The sequence below is a fragment of the Zingiber officinale genome, chromosome 2B (assembly GCF_018446385.1).
Source record: "Zingiber officinale cultivar Zhangliang chromosome 2B, Zo_v1.1, whole genome shotgun sequence".
Taxonomy (NCBI): domain Eukaryota; kingdom Viridiplantae; phylum Streptophyta; class Magnoliopsida; order Zingiberales; family Zingiberaceae; genus Zingiber; species Zingiber officinale.
The window spans coordinates 74,905,572-74,925,542 of NC_055989.1; the positions used below are offsets into that span (position 1 = coordinate 74,905,572).

A 19,971-nucleotide genomic window follows, 5' to 3' on the forward strand; every position below is an offset into this window, starting at 1 on the left:
TGTTTGTTGAACTAGACAAAAAAAAAGTAAAAGATGGGCATCTTGCAAGTTCCAAAATGTGTGTTGCTTGTTGATTTTGACATTGAAATATCCATCAAGGGAGTTGTCAAAACTTTTCAATAGCCCCATGCAACTTATACAACTCATGCAAAAGTCAAGGGATACTTTTAAATCTTTGAAAACAAATGTGCACCTTTGACTTTTTAAATCTAAAATAACCATCAATGAGTTTTGCCCATAACTTTGATAGTTATTTTAAGATTTTGTTAATGGTTTTAAAGAATTCGAGCCATTTTATAAGGATGAGCTATTGCCTAATAAATGCTTTAATAAATGTTTTAATGCTTTGTTCAGCCGAAAAACTCAGGGAGTTAGATGTAAGATCTACCTTTGCATGTCAACAAATTATAAGTCTGGTATCAATTTGGATTGAACTTGTAGAATTGGTCGGATCTAGTCAAATAATTTAAGTAGATTGAATTAAAATTTTATAAATTTATTTTAAAGTGGATTCAGGCGAATTGATCAGTCTAGACCTGTGATTTTCATGTTAGTTGGTGTGCAGATTGAAAAAAAAAAAAACTAAAGTAAAAAATTTAATGGACTAGTGGGTTTGATGCACTTAAATCACAACTTAAAGATTTCAATCTTTTTTTATATTTTTGATACTATCTAACCTATAATCTATCTTGAATTGGATTATAGATTTTTTTAGACCGTCCTACCCTCACCAGATGATAGATTTCTTATTGGTCGGCCACCATAGATTGATCTGTCTAACTGCACAAACTACAAGCTATAATGATCACCATAGATTTGATAGGATAGAAGCGTATCTAGTCGATTCATCCGTGTATGTTGTTGTTGTTTTTATAGTTAAGCTAAACGACAATAGTTGCATCATTGCCTTTATATATATTAAGTTTAAAATATAATTATTAATGTTTATAAATTTCTTATTGCTTTTTCACATCTAGTTCTTTAAAATTAACAGAATCTTGTCGGTAAGTATTGTGCAAACTCATTGTCATGAAGAACATAGAGAAAAAGATTGAAAAACATTACTCAAAAGAGAACAAATAGTTTATTATTTTTGAGCTATGAACAAGTAGATAAAACTAAAAAATCAGAGGACCACCATATCATGATGATCTCTCAAGACCTTTTATATATTTATATATAAAGTTTTTCATTTGGAATAAAAAAAATAAACACGCCTGATGTAATAAAAAGAATGAGTAAGTGCATACTCATATGCATGTCATTAGCAAAAAATACACAAATTAGAAAGAATATATATATATATATAACCCCAAATCCTAAAAATAACATCCTAAATAACATATCAGTAAGTAAAAAATAATAATAATAAAATAATAAAATAGAATTTACGGTCGCACATCCAAGATAAGCAAGATAATATTCATTTATATATATACTCTCTGACTCATTTCCACGTTTGATTTCCACAGCTGAGATGATTCAGGAGGTTTGGAATCACTTGGGGCACCTCAAGTGATCAGGCGTCTCAAATCATCTCTCAGTTGTAGAATTTGATTTCAAAATTTTTCAAGAACATACTATACTTTCATCCTTTTATTAAAAAATTAAAAAAAAAAAAAATCTTCCTTTAAAGATAGATCCGTTATCTTAACGACCTCCTAGTGTTGACCCTACAGATATTAAGAGAGGTAAATATAGATACATAGGTGTTAAGCCATAGTGGGGTGACCACAAGTAGTCAATTCCTAAGAATCGACCAATGACTATTACGTTAGAAATGTCATGCGCCCACCATGTGGGTTATGCCTTGAGGAAAAAAAATCTTCCTCTAAGATTCGATGGATGTTGAGCCAATGATCTCGGCTGCTCAATCGGGGCAATTGGCAGACTGCTAGGCCAGGCCCAGTGGCCGCAAGGCCTAGCAACTAGGCTGAGAGGCCAAAGTAGTCAGCGGCCATGCCAAGCTACCAAGGTGACTAAGTCGGTCGATCAGAACGATTCTGCGACTAGACAATCAGGGGGACCACATGATTAGGCCACACAAAGTAGCCCGACCGGCCCCACGATCCTTTGTTTCTATTGTATTGTCTTAAATAAAGTATCCATTGTAGTAGTAGCTATAACAACTTTTTATATTGGTAAAGTTTTAAAATTACTAAATCACCTAGAATAGTTTATAAATATGTGTTCGTTTAGTTCTCCTAATTTTAAAAATACTATCAAATATTAATTTGACTAAATATATTGGGAGCAGTGATTTTTTGAACATGAATGTATCCGAAAAACTAATTTGTGCTCAAAAAATCACTACTCTCAATATATTTTGTCAAATTAATGTTTGGTAGCATTTTTATAATTAGGAGAACTAAACGAACACATAAAAACTGGTTTCACATGAGGTCTCTAGGTCCATCAATCGATTTTGGCCAAAACTCTTTAAGTTTATTTGGTCAAGATTGATTGATGAACCTAAAGTACTCAGAATGATATGAAACTAGATCAATTTGTCTAGTTTTAATAATTATATTCATGCCCTTAAACATCAATTTGACTCAATATATTAAGAGTAGTAATTTTTTAACATGAATTAAAAAATCACTGCTCTCAATATATTTGGTCAAATTGATGTTTGATATCATTTTTACAATCAGAAGCACTAGAAGAACACAGAAACTAGTTTCATATCATTCTGATGTCTCTAGCTTCATTAGTTGATTTTGACTTGACCTATAAACCTTGGAATAATATGAAATCAGTTTCAATGTTTTTGTCTAATTCTCCTTATTGTAAAAATGTTATTAAATGTTAATTTAACCAAATATATTGAGAGTAGTAATTTTTTAAATATGAATTAATTTTTTGGTTACGTTCGTATTCAAAAAAACACCGCTTTTAATATATTTAGTCAAATTGATGTTTGATAGTATTTTCACTATTAGGAGAACTAAAAGAACACATAGGAACTGGTCTTGTATCATTCTGAGGCCTCTAGGTCCATCAGTCTGTTTCGGCCAAAACAGACTGATGGACCTAGAGACCTCAGAATGATTTGAAATAAGTTCCTATATGTTCATTTAGTTCTTCTAATTGTAAAAATGCTATCAAAATCAATTTAACAAAATATATTAAGAACAATAATTTTTTTGAAGACGAATTAGTCAAAACCAACTGATCCTGTCCGAGCGCTGAGTCGATGGACACTGGAGACGTGGCACTCTCCGCTGTCTTCGATTGGTGATGTGGGTCTCTGGCGAACCTGCAAAGAAGCCGAGTCGGGAGGGGTTTCCCGGCGACGACCCTCCGACGCTCAAGTCAGGCAGTGAAGAAGAAGAGAAACGAAGTAACGCTACTGTGGCTACAGTGATGAGAAAAAAAATGCATCCCTCCGTCGAAGTCTGGGGGTCCTTATATAGGACCTTAGGGAGGCGCGGGCACGCTTCTCAATGCGTGTGCCCTTCCCCAAACATACCTCAGTAGGGTTGTGTCAGAAAAGTATGTCTGACGCCATTCCGCAATCGTCCGAGCATATCCCCGATGTGACGGTGGAAACTTCTACGATACTCTGTCCGATCCGGTCGGCGACCATGCTGTTTGTCGGCGGCAGGTGTCTCGAGGATGAAGTTACCAGCTTTCCTTTTTGTCTCTTTGCTCTCTTACCTGTTCCCAGGCCGAGCGGACCAGCCGCTCGGCGCTCATGGCCTCCGGGAATGCGCATACCTCGGCCCGGGCGGGGAAGCTCTGCTCATGTGCTCGGATGGAATTGCGCCTTATTGGCCTGTGGCTCGGCCGAGCGGCCTGTCTGCCTCCGCTCAGCACAACCTCTGTCCGCTCGGCACAACCTTGGGGTTGACCCTCTTGACTATTGACCCTCACGTGTTGTTGACCTCCCGCCAACGAGGGTCCCCCATCCTTACCACCGGATCACATGTCTCCCCCTCAAGTCTAGTCGGAGGCGCTGAGTCCGACTGACTGGACTATGAATTTGGCCGAGCGTGTACCTCCGCTTGGCCACTATGGGGTTGAATAGCGTCGGTCGGCTGATTGCCGAGGGTTGTCCAACGGGCTTGTGATGATGTTGATTTCACCCCTAGACGCATTGCCTCTATTCTCCTCCTCCCGAACGGATGGTCGGGGTCTTTCATGCGATGCCCAAGGAATGACCATGTGCTGCTGGTTATGTTGTCGCTCGGGAGATCTCCTTTCTGTACGCCGGCCAGGACTTTAGTGTTGACGTCGTCGACTCGGCGAAGGTGATCGACGGCGATAGCTCCTTGGTGTAGGATGAGTGATTGGGGGGAGGCTCCGACAGTCGTGGGTGTTGTGAGTTGCTGACTGATGGAGCGAACAAAACATGGGAGTCCATATCTTCCCCTTGGGCTTAGGCCGATCGGCCGCTACTTGTTGAACGGTATGTGGCCTTGCTTGCTGATGAGGACAGGCTATCTCTGCGCGGGATTCTCTCGGTGGTTGATAATTGGAAGGCGGCTTCCGCTCGGCATGAGCTGGTGGCTCGGATGGTGCTTCCTTTTTCCTCGCCATCTGAGCTTCCTCCACGTTGATGTACTCATTGGCCTTGTTCAAAATGTGGTCGTGGCTGCGAGGCGGCTTTCTGATGAGCGAACGGAATAAATCCCCATCCACGAGCCCTTGTGTGAACGCATTCATCATAGTTTCTGAAGTGACCGTCGGGATATCCATGGCCACCTGGTTAAAACACTGGATGTAGGCTCGGAGCGACTCTTTCGAGCCTTGTTTGATGGCGAACAGACTGACGCTGGTCTTCTGGTAGCGTCTGCTGCTCGCGAAGTGATGGAGGAATGTCGTGCGGAACTCTTTGAAGCTTGTGATCGATCCGTCCGGCAACCTCCGGAACCATCATTGCGTCGATCCCGAGAGGGTGGTGAGGAACACCCGGCACTTCACACCATCTGTATATTGATGCAATGTGGCTGTGTTGTCGAACTTACCCAGATGGTCGTCCGGGTCGGTGGTCCCGTTGTATTCCCCGATCGCCGGGGGCGCGTAATGCTTTGGTAGTGGGTCGCGCAGGATGGCCTCAGAGAATTGTCTATTGATCCGCTCAGGGGACGAGTCTATCCGTGGCGCCTTGCCCTTCCTTGTGTCGCGGAGGGGCGCCTCATCAGACGAAGAGCCCCGGTCGAGTTTGGCTTGCGCGACTTCAAAGGGCGTTTGGAATAAAGCCCAATGGAACTATATCAGGGCGGGCGGGGCTTCCACCTGAGTGTCGGTCGACCCTTTGTTTTGGCCCCAAATTGAGAGCTACTCCGGTCGGTCGTCTGGTGCCGCCCGACTGCCTGATGCCGACGTTGTCTGTTGCGCTATCCGATCGGCTTGAGCCTTTTGCTGTTGCTCGACTATCTTGGCTGCTCGCGCTTGGATGAGTGCATCGAGCTCTTCGGGGGAGAGTGTCACCATGAGTTGGCGTCCAGCTTCTTTCATCTTCTTTGCTCAGATTAAGGTACGTTCCCACATACGGCGCCAATTTGATCATGTTTGAGCGCTGAGTCGATGGACACTGGGGATGTGGCACTCTCCGCTGTCTTCGACTGGTGATGTGGGTCTCCGGCGAACCTGCAAAGAAGTCGAGCCGGGAGGGGTTTCCCGGCGACGACCCTCGGACGCTCAAGTCAGGCAGTGAAGAAGAAGAGAAACGAAGTAACGCTACTATGGCTACAGTTATGAGAAAAAAAATGCATCCCTCCGTCGAAGTCTGGGGGTCCTTATATAGGACCCCGGGGAGATGCGGGCACGCTTCTCGATGCGTGCACGCTTCCCCAAATATACCTCAGTAGGGTTGTGTCAGAAAAGCATGCCTGACGTCATTCCGCAATCGTCCGAGCATATCCCCGATGTGACGATGGACACTTCCACCGTACGATACTCTGTCCAATCCGGCCGCCGACCATGCTATTTGTCGGCGCTCATGGCCTCCGGGAATGCGCATACCTCGGCCCAGGCGGGGAAGTCCTGCTCATGTGCTCGGATGGAATTGCGCCTTATTGTCCTGTGGCTCGGCCGAGCGGCCTGTCCGCCTCCTGTCCGCCCGGCCCATAGACTCTTTTACCTTGAGCATCGGAAACCCGACCCCTGGTCGGGCTGTCTTTCGTCAGGTCCGGGAGACCCCTGGCCGGACGTTCGGTCGGCCAGATGCTTGGTCGGCCCGCCACTCCGCTCGGCACGACCTTGGGGTTGACCCTCTTGACTATTGACCCTCACGTGTCGTTGACCTCCCACCAACGAGGGTCCACCGTCCTTACCACCGGATTACCAGCTAAAAAAATAAAATCAATTTGATTACTAAAAAAATTAGTCGACGAGGACAGTAATAGAATAAAATTTTAAAAAGTTAAAAAGGCTTTGCATTATTTTTTTTACACTAAAGTACTCTTATTTAGGGATTGTCGGGATAACAATGGATTAGATTCAGATCGGATTCCATATCCTCTTTACTCATATCCATCGAATATTGAATATCTATCATCATACTTATATTCATTAAAAGATTGGATATCTTCTATAGTAATCATTTTTCTTCTTTTCATCCTACTATTACCATTCAACAACTCTCCCTGGTCATTTGGTGGTCAATTATAAGTTGACCCCGTGATTTATCTACCTTCACATAATCTAAGAATAGGATGTGAGGGGCCCCTAGGGTGAATATAATCACCTTATTGTTATCATTATCATTTAGCAAAAGTATATTAAAATTAATATCATATTAAAACAAAGACACTATATATATATAGAGGTATTCGGATCGGATATAAAATATCAGTAGTCCCTTCATGTCTTTCTATATTAGGGTCGGATATTAGATCTTCCATCGGACTCTTTAAATAAGAGTAGAAATACAATTTCCTTTGAAAGCAATGGAGCATATATATATATATATATATATATATAAATATACTGCTAAATTAAATTGGAGTTCCCTAATAGGTAAATTGTCCTAAGTTCTCTTCATGCAAACTCAACTTTGTGCTGAGTCTTTACATAAAAAAAAATCTATTCTCACTCCCAGCATGCAAACTTTTCTTTGCTTCAACTCTCTTCCCACTCCCTAATGCACATCGATTTACCTAATTATCCTCATTTTTTAGATATAAAAATCCAAAATGAAATATAATTCCTCTACATTCGCTCATTCAGTACATTTAAACTGGAATCTAGTATATTTTTTTATCAAATTTAGTATGACTCTTTTTTCGTCTAACCAATCGATTGATATACTCAATTCTAATTAAATGATATTGAATTTTAGGTAAAAAAATAATAGTATAATTCCTTTTAAATTTAGCATCATTTAACTAGAATTGAGTATATTAATCGATTAATTAATTTGAAAAAAAAGCGTATTCAATTTGATAAAATATATACTACATTCTAATTTAAATATGTTACATTTAGGAGAAATTATATCTAATTTTATACCTTTGCATCAAAAGTAAGTTTAATTAGATAAATCAGTGTTTATTAGAAAGTTAGTAAAGAATTGAAGTAAAGAATAATTTATATTTAAAGAGAGTGGAAATAAATTTTCTCTACATAAGGACTAAATACAAATTTAACTTTAATATTAGGAATTTTAGGGCAATTTATTGTTCCCTGTTTATAAGAATGATAAAAAAAAAAGAATGTCCATTTTTTTAAAAGTAAAAGACATCCTATCATATTTTTTGTAATATAGTATTATTATTAGTATTATTATTTCAATGCTATATAACGCTTTAAAATAAATTATTATTTTTAGTTTATCAAAAATATTATACATACAACACTTTTATATCAAAAAAAATTATTCATTAACTTCGTCAATAAATTAAATATTATATATATAATTATATTGTATTATAAATACCATTAAATTTAATTGTATTGCCATTATAAGAATAAAAAAAGAATATTTGCTTTGTCTCCATGCATGGATGTAAAGTTAATTAAAATATGATAGATTTATTATAATATGATAGGAATCCATTTTGACGGATGTATGCGGAGTAAAACTCCTCTTATCCCTTAATTACTTGTCAGTTAGTAATAAACTGTTCTTATCCCTTAATTACTGGTCAGTTAGTAATAAACTGACTCCATAATTTACTTCTCTTAGAAGATGGATTATAAGATATTTATTTTGCATTAGAGTGTTGTTATTTCAGTGTCATGATAGTAGTTATGGATCGGAATAACTAGTATAACATTTTAAAATGAATGAATATTTTTAATTTAATTTGATTATAACATTTTAAAAAACTATATATTCACCACCAACTTAGTTAATATTGTTTGAATCTGATCAACATAATTTTAAAAAGATTAAAGTCATCATAAAATTATCAACTATTTAATAGGTAACAATTATTCAACAGTTTCTATTTAGTGACAACTACAATAGTTTAACAATCATTTATGATGGCTACAAGGTCTTGTAGTAATCATTAACTGATTGTTATATTATTATAATAGTTGTGTAAGTTATAATAAGTACTAGTTTAAGTTGCTAGAACAAGAGTGTTTTTCGATATAGGAAATATATTAGGTATTAGTTTAACATTTTAAAACGTAAGGGATGATGTCAAGAGCTATACAACCCTGGTCCTTTTTCAAAATTAAAATAAACACGAAAATGGTGGCAAACGAATGATTGCATGATTAATTTTTTAAAGTTAGTCTAGCGTTATGTGAAAAAAAGTTAAATTATGAAATTATAATTAATTGTAAAGTTGGATAGAAGATCAAAAGGATTTTTTTTTTTTTTTTTGGAAGATATGGACTCATCAGGAATTAATTTTTTATCCTATTGTAATAAATTTAGTACCCTCTAATTAACTCGGTATCCCATGAAAATAGTATGAAGATACCATGAAAATAGTAGTAAACATGTAAATAGGCATAGACCTCCTCATAGATCTAAGTCAAAATCAAACTTAACTTGAACTTGATTTAGGTCAATTACTCATTGACACGATTCAACTGACCTAACTAATCAACTGATTTACGGTTCAACCATGAGTTAACCGACCATTAACGGTTGATTCATTCATATTTATTTAAAAACTAAAAATTGTATTTAAAAATTTTCAATCATAATTTTTTATTTAATAAGATTTTAATAGTTTAATGGTATAAATTAACTCATTTACTCTTAAAATTTTAATGTATGACTATTTTATCTTTTTTATTAAAGTCAAATTTTCAATTTATAATTTTGAATTCTCTAATATAAGACTGTTCTATCTTTACCTCATTAAATTTAATAATCACATTTAATTTTCTTAATTAGTTATTCATTAGTTTTTTTATTCATTCACTATTGAATTTACTAGAGTATTTGATTTATATAGTACTATTTAATTATGAATATCAATCTTTAATAATTAATTTTGATCAAATCTAAAGTAAAATTATATTAATATCTTTTTTTACGTATTGAAAATAATTTTAAGTCATAGTAATAATTTTCTCTGATTAATTTTTATATAAAAAATATATACTATTATGATTTTCTTTAGTTCCACATCTTAAAATTAGTAACAAAGAATCTTCTATACTTTTCTTAATTTTTTTTTGTTAAGATTAGTATAGTATTTGTTCTTATCAATTTAATATTTGATATAAAAAATTAAATTAATTTTTTAATGAGGAAATGCCAATTAAAATATATTAATATTAACACTAGATTAAAAAATAATTATTAGTTTTGAAAAAGCATATGATTCATAATCTAATATAACATGTTTCGATCTATTTTAATATTTTTAAAAGTTTAAATATTAATGATGGGATAAAAATTAATATATATATATATATATATATTTGAAATATTTTTTATAAACATTCCTTTTGATGAGTTGCCGGGAAAGTGACATACACTTGAACCCTCTGTTTTTTGTCTCATTCAGCTCCCATGATCCTTTATTTATAGCACTCTCCAACCCTTTCTTCTTTACTCTTATCCCTTGCCCATAATTCCTCCACCTTCAACCCTCTTAATTCCCCATCACCCTCCTCCTCCTCCTCCTCCTCCTCCTTCAACATCACCCTGAATTCTTTCTTCCTCCCCCTCCCCCTCCTTCTTCTTCTCTGTGCCAAAATTGCTGTGAATTGGTTGATTGATTGATCTTTCTATATATATAGATATAGATATTGATATTGTGTGTGTGATTGATCGGAGGAGAAGAAGAGGGGAGTCGATGACGAACCAATGCTGCGACGAGTTCTTGTCGCGGCCATGCACGTGGGTGAACGGGCCAATCATCGTCGGCGCAGGGCCCTCGGGGCTGGCCGTGGCGGCGGGGCTGAGGAGGCAGGGCGTCCCCTTCGTCGTGCTGGAGCGCGCGGACTGCATTGCGTCGCTCTGGCGGCGCTGCACCTACGACCGGCTCAAGCTGCACCTCCCTAAGAGGTTCTGCCAGCTGCCGCACCTGCCGTTTCCCGACGAGTTCCCGGAGTACCCTTCCAAGTCTCAGTTCGTCGACTACTTGGACGCGTACGCCGCCCGCTTCGAGATCCGGCCGCGGTTCGGGCACTCCGTTCGATCGGCCAGGTACGACGCCGCCACCGGGCTCTGGCGAGTGGTGTCCGCCGTCGGCGGCGCAGAGGTGGAGTACATCGGGCGGTGGCTGGTGGTGGCGACTGGGGAGAACGCGGAGAAGGTAGTGCCGGAGCTGGAGGGGCTCGGGGAGCAGTTCGGCGGGGACGTGAGCCACGTGTGCGATTACAAGTCCGGCGAGCGGTACAGCGGCAAGCGAGTGCTCGTCGTCGGCTGCGGCAACTCCGGCATGGAGATCTCCCTCGACCTCTGCGACCACGGCGCCTCTCCCGCCATGGTCGTCCGCGATTCGGTACGCAAATCTCGTCAAAATCAAATTTTGAAACTAAACTCCGTCCAATTCCTCCCTCCCAATCCGATCTCCGCCCTCAAAATTGAATCTTGGCCGCCGCAGGTCCACGTTCTCCCGAGGGAAGTGATGGGCAAGTCGACGTTCGAGCTGGCGGTGCTGCTGCTCAAGTGGCTGCCGGAGAGACTGGTCGACAAGATCCTCATGGCGGTCGCCTGGGCCGCCCTCGGCAACGTTGCCAAGCTCGGATTGAAGCGCCCATCCGTCGGCCCCCTCGAGCTCAAGAACAAGCACGGGAGGACGCCGGTGCTGGACATCGGCGCGCTCGCCAAAATAAAGTCCGGCGAGATCAAAGTCGTCCCCGGGATCAAGAGATTCTTCCCCGGAAAAGTCGAGCTCGTCGACGGCCAAATGCTCGACGTCGATTCCGTGATCCTGGCCACCGGATACCGCAGCAACGTCCCCCAATGGCTTCAGGTACCATCTCCCTTCCGGCAAAAAAAATGGAATCTTGTTCACATATTCCGGCTCGATTCTTCGAGATTTATAAAAAAAAAAAAAATCGTTTCAGGGATGCGACGATTTCTTCCGCAAGGAGGATGGGCTGCCGACGACGCCATTTCCCAATGGATGGAAAGGGAGCTGTGGACTCTACGCCGTCGGCTTCACGAAAAGAGGGCTCTCCGGCGCCGCCGCAGATTCGGTGAGGATCGCCGGCGACATTGGCGAGGCCTGGCGAGCAGAGACGAAGCTCGCCAAGAGGCGATCATGAATGAGGCCATGAATCCTCCTGCTCCAAGGTTCCATGCAAGTACAGTGCGTTCAGATGTGGCCTCGGTGTGTGTGTATATATATATACACAAGTATAAATAGTGTATGTGATGAAGTAGATGAGTATTTGAGGTAGAACAAGTTTTGATGAAGATGCATTATAACACTTCGTTATTGATCATTTTGATCAGGGTTTTGCTAAAAAAAAATCTCCTTTTTCTTCCTTTTTACTGAATTTTGGGTGTTCTTGGTGTCGATTCATTTGCGATGATGAAGCATCCTCAAGAGTTTGTTGGGGTTTGTCTAGGTAGGCCGGAGAGTTACTCAAAGGAGAGAAGAGGAGATTACCAAATGAAGGCTGGCTTGCTAGGAGAGGGAGCTAGTGTGGGGACTAAAAGAAGCACATGCTAAAAAAATAATAATTTAGAAAAAAAAAAACACTCTGGTAAATGAAGTCCCGCCGTACATATCTTGAGAAAGAATCTATTATACACCATTATACTGTACTCTATTATGTAAGAGTTTATTTTTAGATTTAAACACGTGATCTCCATGTCACTACCATCGCGCCATGGGGCCAAAGCAAATGTTAAATAAAATTTTTAAAAAATCTTGAGTAATATGTGCCTCTCGTGAGATCATAATATGAATCAGATAATACTGAACCTGAAGCGATCAGTCCAACTCCATAAAAGTTTTTCATTGACCGTTAAACTAAATCGGAAAGCATTTGTGATAGGAACCCAGAAGCTCAGCATCATGTGGTTGTACGTCCTATTTAAAGAAAAACAATTCTACAAATACGACATAGCTAAGGATCAAATTATAAATTTTGGGGTGATAACTAGACATCCTTCCAATGCACTGTATCCCCGAAAGCATAATATGGCTAGCTAAGTACTTAACAAGGCACAATTCTATAGAGTTTTATTCTTAACGTTATCCCTCAAAAGTTAGTTATATTACATTTTATGTAGTCATAATACTCATATGCAATGGTTAGAAATAGACATTCCTCTCATATTATGTAAGCTCGAGTATATATTTCTACATAGTTTTTTCTATTCAATGGAACATCTACTAGTACATTTATCATACGAGGCACAAATTGTAGGTCCTGTGCAATACAGATGGATGTATCCATTCGAACAATTTTGAGGAAATTAAAAAATAATACTCATAACAAAGCAATGGTTGAGGGGTCAATATGTAATGTTTATCTGGTTGAAGAAGCATCTTCTTTCTTCTCATATTATTTTGTTGATAATGTGCAAATAAGACACTGCAAGTGTTCTATAAATCTTGATGATGCTCCTCAGTCGATAGACCCATCGATGTTTTCTATTTTCAAGTTTCCTTATAAGTCAATGGGTGCATTGCTTTCTTGATGGTTAACTAAAGAAGAATATCATGCTGCAAGAACATATATACTCTTAAACTGTGAAGAGATCAAACCATACATAAAGTAAGTTAACTTCTCTAATCAAGCATTTATCCTCCGTTTATTTAATTTGTTTGATATCCCAAATTTTATATAATTACTTTCTTTTCCAGCTTGTATGAATAGCAACTATATCTACAAAATCTATCAATTGGTGCAAGTGAGGTAGCTGTAAAGTTAGAGACCAAATTTGTATTATGATTTCAAATATATATAAGTTATAGAATTTGTGAAATTTTTTAGTTAATATCTATTAAGAAGTATCCTAATTTATATCATAAATATTTTTATAGGTAAAAAATCATAGAATACCAAATGTGCAATATAATAGGATAATGAATATTATATTAGGACCCCTCCATAAAACAAAGTTGTACTCTAGTTACTATATTAATGACCTTAAATTTTACATGGCACGACGAGATTCACGAAGATTAAGCTATAATTCTGGTATTTGCGTCAAAGGATCTATGGACAACAATAACACTGAGTTTGATTACTATAGTAGACTTGATGAAATCATAGAGATTGAATATCTTACATTATCTATAAAGAGGTGTGTGTTATTCAAATGTTCATGATATAATCCGACCCCAAGAATAGGTACTAGAATATATTCAAATTATAATTTAGTTGAGGTTAATGCAAACAAAAGATTTAACAAGCATGAACCTTTTATTTTCGGGGCATAAGTAGGTCAAATTTTCTATCTTGAATACCCTATAAAGAGAAAAAGATCTAGTGAATAGTTGTCTGATTGTCAAATCAAGTTTTGCTTGACCATAGAGATGTCGAACACAATTACTGCTCAAAACCATGATACATTTTAGAATGATAAAATGGAGAAACATTCAGTTGATTTACTACTCTAATCTACTTCTCAATTACTTGTAGATGTTAATATCACTTATGAAGAAATAGATGATGGAGAGATGTCCAACAGTGAGGATGAAGCTAAACTAAGCTTATCTAGCGATGAGGAAATAGAAATTGTTAATATTGATTAGTTAAATGCTAATGATAAATAAATATTAACATTATTGTTTATCAAGTAAGTTATGCTTCCATATTGTTTTATATTTATACTATCATATTTTTAAACCTTATTATGATGTATTGTAATGTTATTTTGAAGATATCATTATGGTAGAGTAGCAAACTGTAGCACCTCGTGGCTATAAGGTTCTTTGAGTTGTGGGGGACTCATAAGTATTTTTTTCTTATTAATAACTCAAGTTCATATATGACTTGATTTATAATATATTTCTCATATCTTAATATTATTTCATGCAGGTTCACTCCAGATGGCCACCAAGTTGCCACCTATATCAGGGAAAATTCAATGAACGAGTATATACTTTTGGTACTACATGGAGACATGTAGACCAGGAGATGAAGTTGTTTTATTATAATTAATTTGTGATAAGTAAATTTAATACATTTGGTATTTTTTAATATAGTTATCCTTTAAACAAAATGTTTAACTTATAATTACAGAAAAAATATACATGGGAGGACGAGCAAGAAGAACAATTTATATGGAATACTTACTATGTTAAACTTTACAGAGATCATATGTACTATATAAGAAAGAAGGGCACTAGGCCTGCATATATTTCTGAGGTTATATGAAGTGCATGGACGACCAACTAAGCTGTAGAAAGGTGGTAAATAAATGCTGAAAAGGTAAAAATAAATAGAAATACAGAGCCAGGTGGCCCGAGCACCGGAACAACTCGACATACATCAGGTTCCAGATCCATTATTGAGTATGTCATGGATCTAGTGAGTATAATTTAAAGTTATACTTTGTAAAAGAATTTGTATTTATTACTAAACTTGCATAATTTTGCTCTAAATTATTTTGTATGTGGGAATGTGAGCTTGTCCGACAGCCATATAACTTTATTATATTTGTTCATTTCTATCTTGATTAGTATTTAGTAATATTGATCAAATTAGATATTATATTTTTTTCATACAACAACAAATGACAGATAGGGTGGCTCAAGCATCTCAGCCATCAGCAGAGGGGGAGAGTGACAATCTCTATCCATTGACCCCCTAAATGAGATTTATTATGATGTTGTCGGTGGATGAACAAAAAACTTCACCCTCTCTGGCCTTGGTTCTCAAACGAAAGTTGCATTTGATTGTTTGAGGAATTCAGTGGGATGCGCTAGTTCCTCTTCTTCTAGTGAGATGTAGTCTTTAAGACGTAAAAATCAAAACTGCGCGCTCGATTAAAATCAATGGATCAGAGGATGGCTGATATGGATCAGCGGAGGGCTGATGAGGAGAAGAAGAGAGCCGAACATGACCTGAGTAATGAAGTTTTCATGGCCCATATGTAAGAAATAGTGGCTAATTTCACCCAGACATCACATGGTTTTGAGTCACAGAAGACTCAAGATCTATCAAACGATGATGATTAACTTTTTCTGAGGTTTATTCAACTACACTTTAGTTTTTTTATTTATCATACATAGATCATGGTAATATATTTATTCTATTTTGATATTATAATATGCTCATTTCTAAATATTTTATTACTGTATGTTTCAGGAGTCACGTTCGGCCCTATTTACATATTGTCTCTTCATGTCATCATATGCTCATTTCTGTTCAGGTATCATTTTATTATATATAAAATTTGTTATACATATATGCAAAATGTTTATTTATACATCAACATGATCATTTTGTATTTGACTTTCTATAAGATTTTCTTTATTATTTTGTGTTCTTGTATTATTTGGAGTACATTCTATTGCGGTATGTATTCTGTAAACTTAGATTTAGATATGGATATTTGCATATGTATTTTGTAGAATTATTTAGTTTTGTTTATTTTAGATAATTATAATTGTTTTTATTAATATGAATGTTAAGTTATTTGTGCTTATATGTATTGCATGAAGAAGAAGAATGAATTGTTAAGAAGAATGAATTGTTAATATGTATGGAATGTGTTTTAATATGTAGATTTTATAAGTATAATTGTTTGTGTGATTGTTATATGATGTATGTATATGGATTATATTTGATCTGTTGTATGTGTGGATTGTATGTATAATGTCATCGTCTATGATCGTTTTTGTATATTTGGAAATTATATATATGAAAGAGCATGTAAACATATTGAATCTGTGAAATTTGTTTTTCATTTTCTGACGGAATACCAATGGAAAATCTATTCTGTTGGTGATTATCAAAAATAAACACCATCGATAATGGTGTTTTTCGTCGATATTTCTATAGGTTACCGACGAAAATACTAGATTCCGTCGGTGTTTATTGATGGAATATAGTATTTCCGTTGGTAAAACCGTGAACTGACTAGGGTTTAGGTTTGTTGTTTTCCGACGGAAAATGTGTTTATGTCGGTAGTTATCCGATTGTTGGTATAGTGTTTTCGGCAACTTTAATGATGTAATTATAATTCCATCATTAAAATATTAATGACAGAATTCCTTAATCCATCAGAAAACCTATTTCCGACAAATCCTCTCCTGACACCTATTTTTTCGTTGATAATCCGTCGGTATATGCATATATTGACAGAATTTCGACGGATATTTCCGTCGATAATCTGTTTTTTTTGTAGTGTTTTCAATGTAAAATGTCTAGTTAAGTGTCTGACATCTCCCATATAAAGGACCGTTGCGCTAGGGTAAAATGTCTTCCGTAATTTATCTATCTATATTTTGTCATGAGATCGATGATAATACTAGACCGCTTAAGATGAGCTTGCTCCAATTACTAGTTTCTTTCACCACTTCTCTACTATCAAATCTAACATCCTTTGGCTTAAGCGCTTCTTATATGAGTCGGTTCAGTTCGATTTGTCTAGGTCCGCTGCCATACTTGGAACATAACACAACTCCATAACTGAAAATTCCACAACTGAAAGGAGTTTGTGAGATGTGTTCCTGAGTGAACATCAAAGGGTTATGGGAATTGAATGTGAAGAAGGGATGGATGAAAGATACTGCAATCTGCAAGAATGATTTCTGAAAGGGAAATAAAGCTCAGACTTTTATTGTGGAGGGGTCAGCTTTGGCCAACTAGAAGCACCCAGCCACATGCCAAAGCCCCACCAAATCATTAGCTCCTAGGGTTCCAAACTAGGGTTTAATGTTTCACTAACCAAATTTAGTCAATTTGATAAGCAAAGGAATTTGAAAATCGATCCATATCGGTTGCGCTTCTTAGGAGAGGTGATGCTATCGTTGTAAGATGATCTCTTAGTGAATATGTGCATACTCTCTTCTACCGATGTTTCGTTCATGGTGATTTGCTCGCGAACTTTAGGTCAAGGCTCCTAGCGTAGTCGCAATGCGTGTGTCATTTTAGTAGATAAGCCTCTATTAACTGAAAAAATGACCTCAAATGTTCATTCTTGATTTGAGAGAATAAATCGATGTTACATATGAAGGTGGCATGCTACGATCCATTGTTATTGCATGAGACAAACTAATGAATCGCTATCCATCCTTTATCGAGGTTGTTCGCGATATCTTGTCAAAAGTCACAACTCCTAATTTGATAATTTTCTTTGAAATTGAAGCACCATACGGATATGAATCTCGACAAAAACTTGTATTTATTAGCATATTGAAACATAAGTTCCTTTAAGTCCTTAGCATAATCAAGTAATTCCTTAAAAAAAAGAAGCCATATGATTTTGAATTAATTATCTCATAATTAGACGATGATTGATGATGTCGCACCTCTAACAACTAATTAGGATATTTGTGGATAATTGTTCTTTTAAATTTACTTACAGATTGAGCAATTAGAATGAATGGTGGTTGGCCTTAATTGTTGATGCATACCGCTATACACGCTATAATGATCCAATCATTTGTTTGAATAAGAACCATCAAGCTATATAGAACATATAGTTCATGAATATTTTTTAATCAGCAATATAATTGATCAAAGTAAAGTGTGCACTTAAAGTTGCGAAATTCTTATGCCTAACTTTTAAATTTATCAAAGGACATACTTATTTTTTATTTTACCCTTTTGCCAACCGCAGCATCACTATGATAGTTAAATGGAAAATAAATGAGTCTTTTAAAAAATATATGAAAGTTTTACTTTTTACTACTAATAATGCATCTAATTAATGATATTTTTTTTTATAATACTAGCTTCTCTATTAAACATAACAATCTAGCTAAATTTACTCAGTATGTTGCGTAGGGATGTAATCGAGTCGAGTCGAACTCTTGGATGTTTGAGTTTGGCTCGTTTATAATCGAGCCGAGCTCGAACTTTATTTAACAAATATATTCATGGCTCACGAGCTTATTCGAACTTTTATCGAGCCTAAACGAACTTAATAAATATAAATTATAAATTTAAATATTCATTTAAAACTAAATTATATATTTTTTAAAAAAATTATAATATTCTTGTTAAAATTTATAATTTTATTTTAATAAATAAATTTAATATATTTATCTATGTTTTTCATAAGTATAGTGTAAAATCTATAAATTCAATATTAAAACTATTATTTTTTTAATTTAAAAGTTGATTCATAAGTTTAACGAACATATTCATGAGCTAACGAGTCGAATATTGTGAAACTTGAGCTTGGTTTGTTTATCTTAACGAGTCTCATTAAACGAGCTCAAACGAACTTTTATCGAATCGAGTTTTGAATAGCTCACAAACGACTTGACTTATTTACACCCCTAATACTGTGAATCAGATAGAAGACGGTTTATCTTTGTACATGATAGCAAATGATTATATTTGTTGTTGATTTCATGGAACTTACATGTTTTGTTTTGTTGCAAATAATTACAATTTTTTAAATTTTATTTTTCTAATGTTTTTAATTACAAAGTGGAAGAAGTAGATCATGTCACATTTCATAGTAGCTGCCATCTGAGCGGATGAGAGAGACGAAAGGGGCCCACGTCAGCATGGGGCCATGGCAAACCGATGGCTCACCATGTGGGACTAAAACGACGAGTATTATAATCAATGAAGAGATCGAGAGGGTGACAGGGACAGCCTCTCCAACCACATCCAATCATTAGCTCAACTAAATTCCAATGCCACATGGCAGCATGGGGTGCTTCTTCACTAATCAAGTCATTAGGCTTAAGTTTAACTACAGGTTAAAACAAGTTAATCCAGACAAATATCATAATAAAACAGTTTGCTTCTACTTGAATAAGGATTTGATGATTCTAATAATGAAGAAACTCTTTTGTTTTATATGAATTACTAGTGGAAATAATAATAATAATTTTGGTACAAAAATCTTGCCTGCGAGATCTCGGTCCAGTAGTGTCACCATCCATCCACGTGATGGCCTCATGGGTTTGCATGGTATATTTTTGAATTGTCAACAAGTATTAATCGATTAATTTATCGCAATAATTATGCTCATATATATCCACACAAATTCTAATACACCGTACAGAATGTGTTTGACAAATACAACACAGTGACAACAACTACGATGCCAAACAATTCATTCCTAAAGAAAACCAGCTGCAGAATAATTTTTGAATTCTATTTCTGCAGCGCCACTGCTAAATTTTAGATGAAGGTTAAGTTTCAATTTAAATGTAGGTTTATTCGAATTCCATGTTCTAACAAGGATTATCCATCTAAAAGATGAAAAGCAAGGTCTTTGTTTAAAGTAATGCACTGAGAATTAAAGAGTTGATATGTAGAACCTTTTGACAACAAAATGTGTAAAAAAACATATATTTCAATCTCTCAACTGTTTCTCAAGTCATTTCATAATAACCATAATTAGATCTCATTGGTCTTTGAGAAAAACCCTTCAATTTCTTATTTCAACTTGGTATATCCCTTTTTGAATGTGAAAAAAAAAGGGAGCATAAGAGAGTTTGTCATTCA

At 36.5% G+C, this 19,971-nt stretch overlaps 1 protein-coding gene across 1 annotated transcript; it reads left to right on the forward strand.

Annotated features, from left to right (window-relative positions):
• Positions 1 to 10,146: 10,146 nt before the first annotated feature.
• Positions 10,147 to 11,788, forward strand: LOC122049194 (probable indole-3-pyruvate monooxygenase YUCCA5). The gene is made up of 3 exons (XM_042610620.1): positions 10,147 to 10,868; positions 10,971 to 11,342; positions 11,437 to 11,788. Exons 1-3 carry the CDS (start codon positions 10,218 to 10,220, stop codon positions 11,635 to 11,637), a joined length of 1,224 nt encoding a protein of 407 aa, XP_042466554.1. The 5' UTR covers positions 10,147 to 10,217; the 3' UTR covers positions 11,638 to 11,788.
• Positions 11,789 to 19,971: the final 8,183 nt, after the last annotated feature.

Bases quoted from the DNA above. Each gene is read 5' to 3' on its own strand.
- LOC122049194 (XM_042610620.1), top strand. From the start codon at position 10,218: ATGACGAACCAATGCTGCGACGAGTTCTTGTCGCGGCCATGCACGTGG. The intron at 10,869-10,970 runs GTACGCAAATCT...TGGCCGCCGCAG, and splicing joins CCATGGTCGTCCGCGATTCG to GTCCACGTTCTCCCGAGGGA. The intron at 11,343-11,436 runs GTACCATCTCCC...AAATCGTTTCAG, and splicing joins ACGTCCCCCAATGGCTTCAG to GGATGCGACGATTTCTTCCG.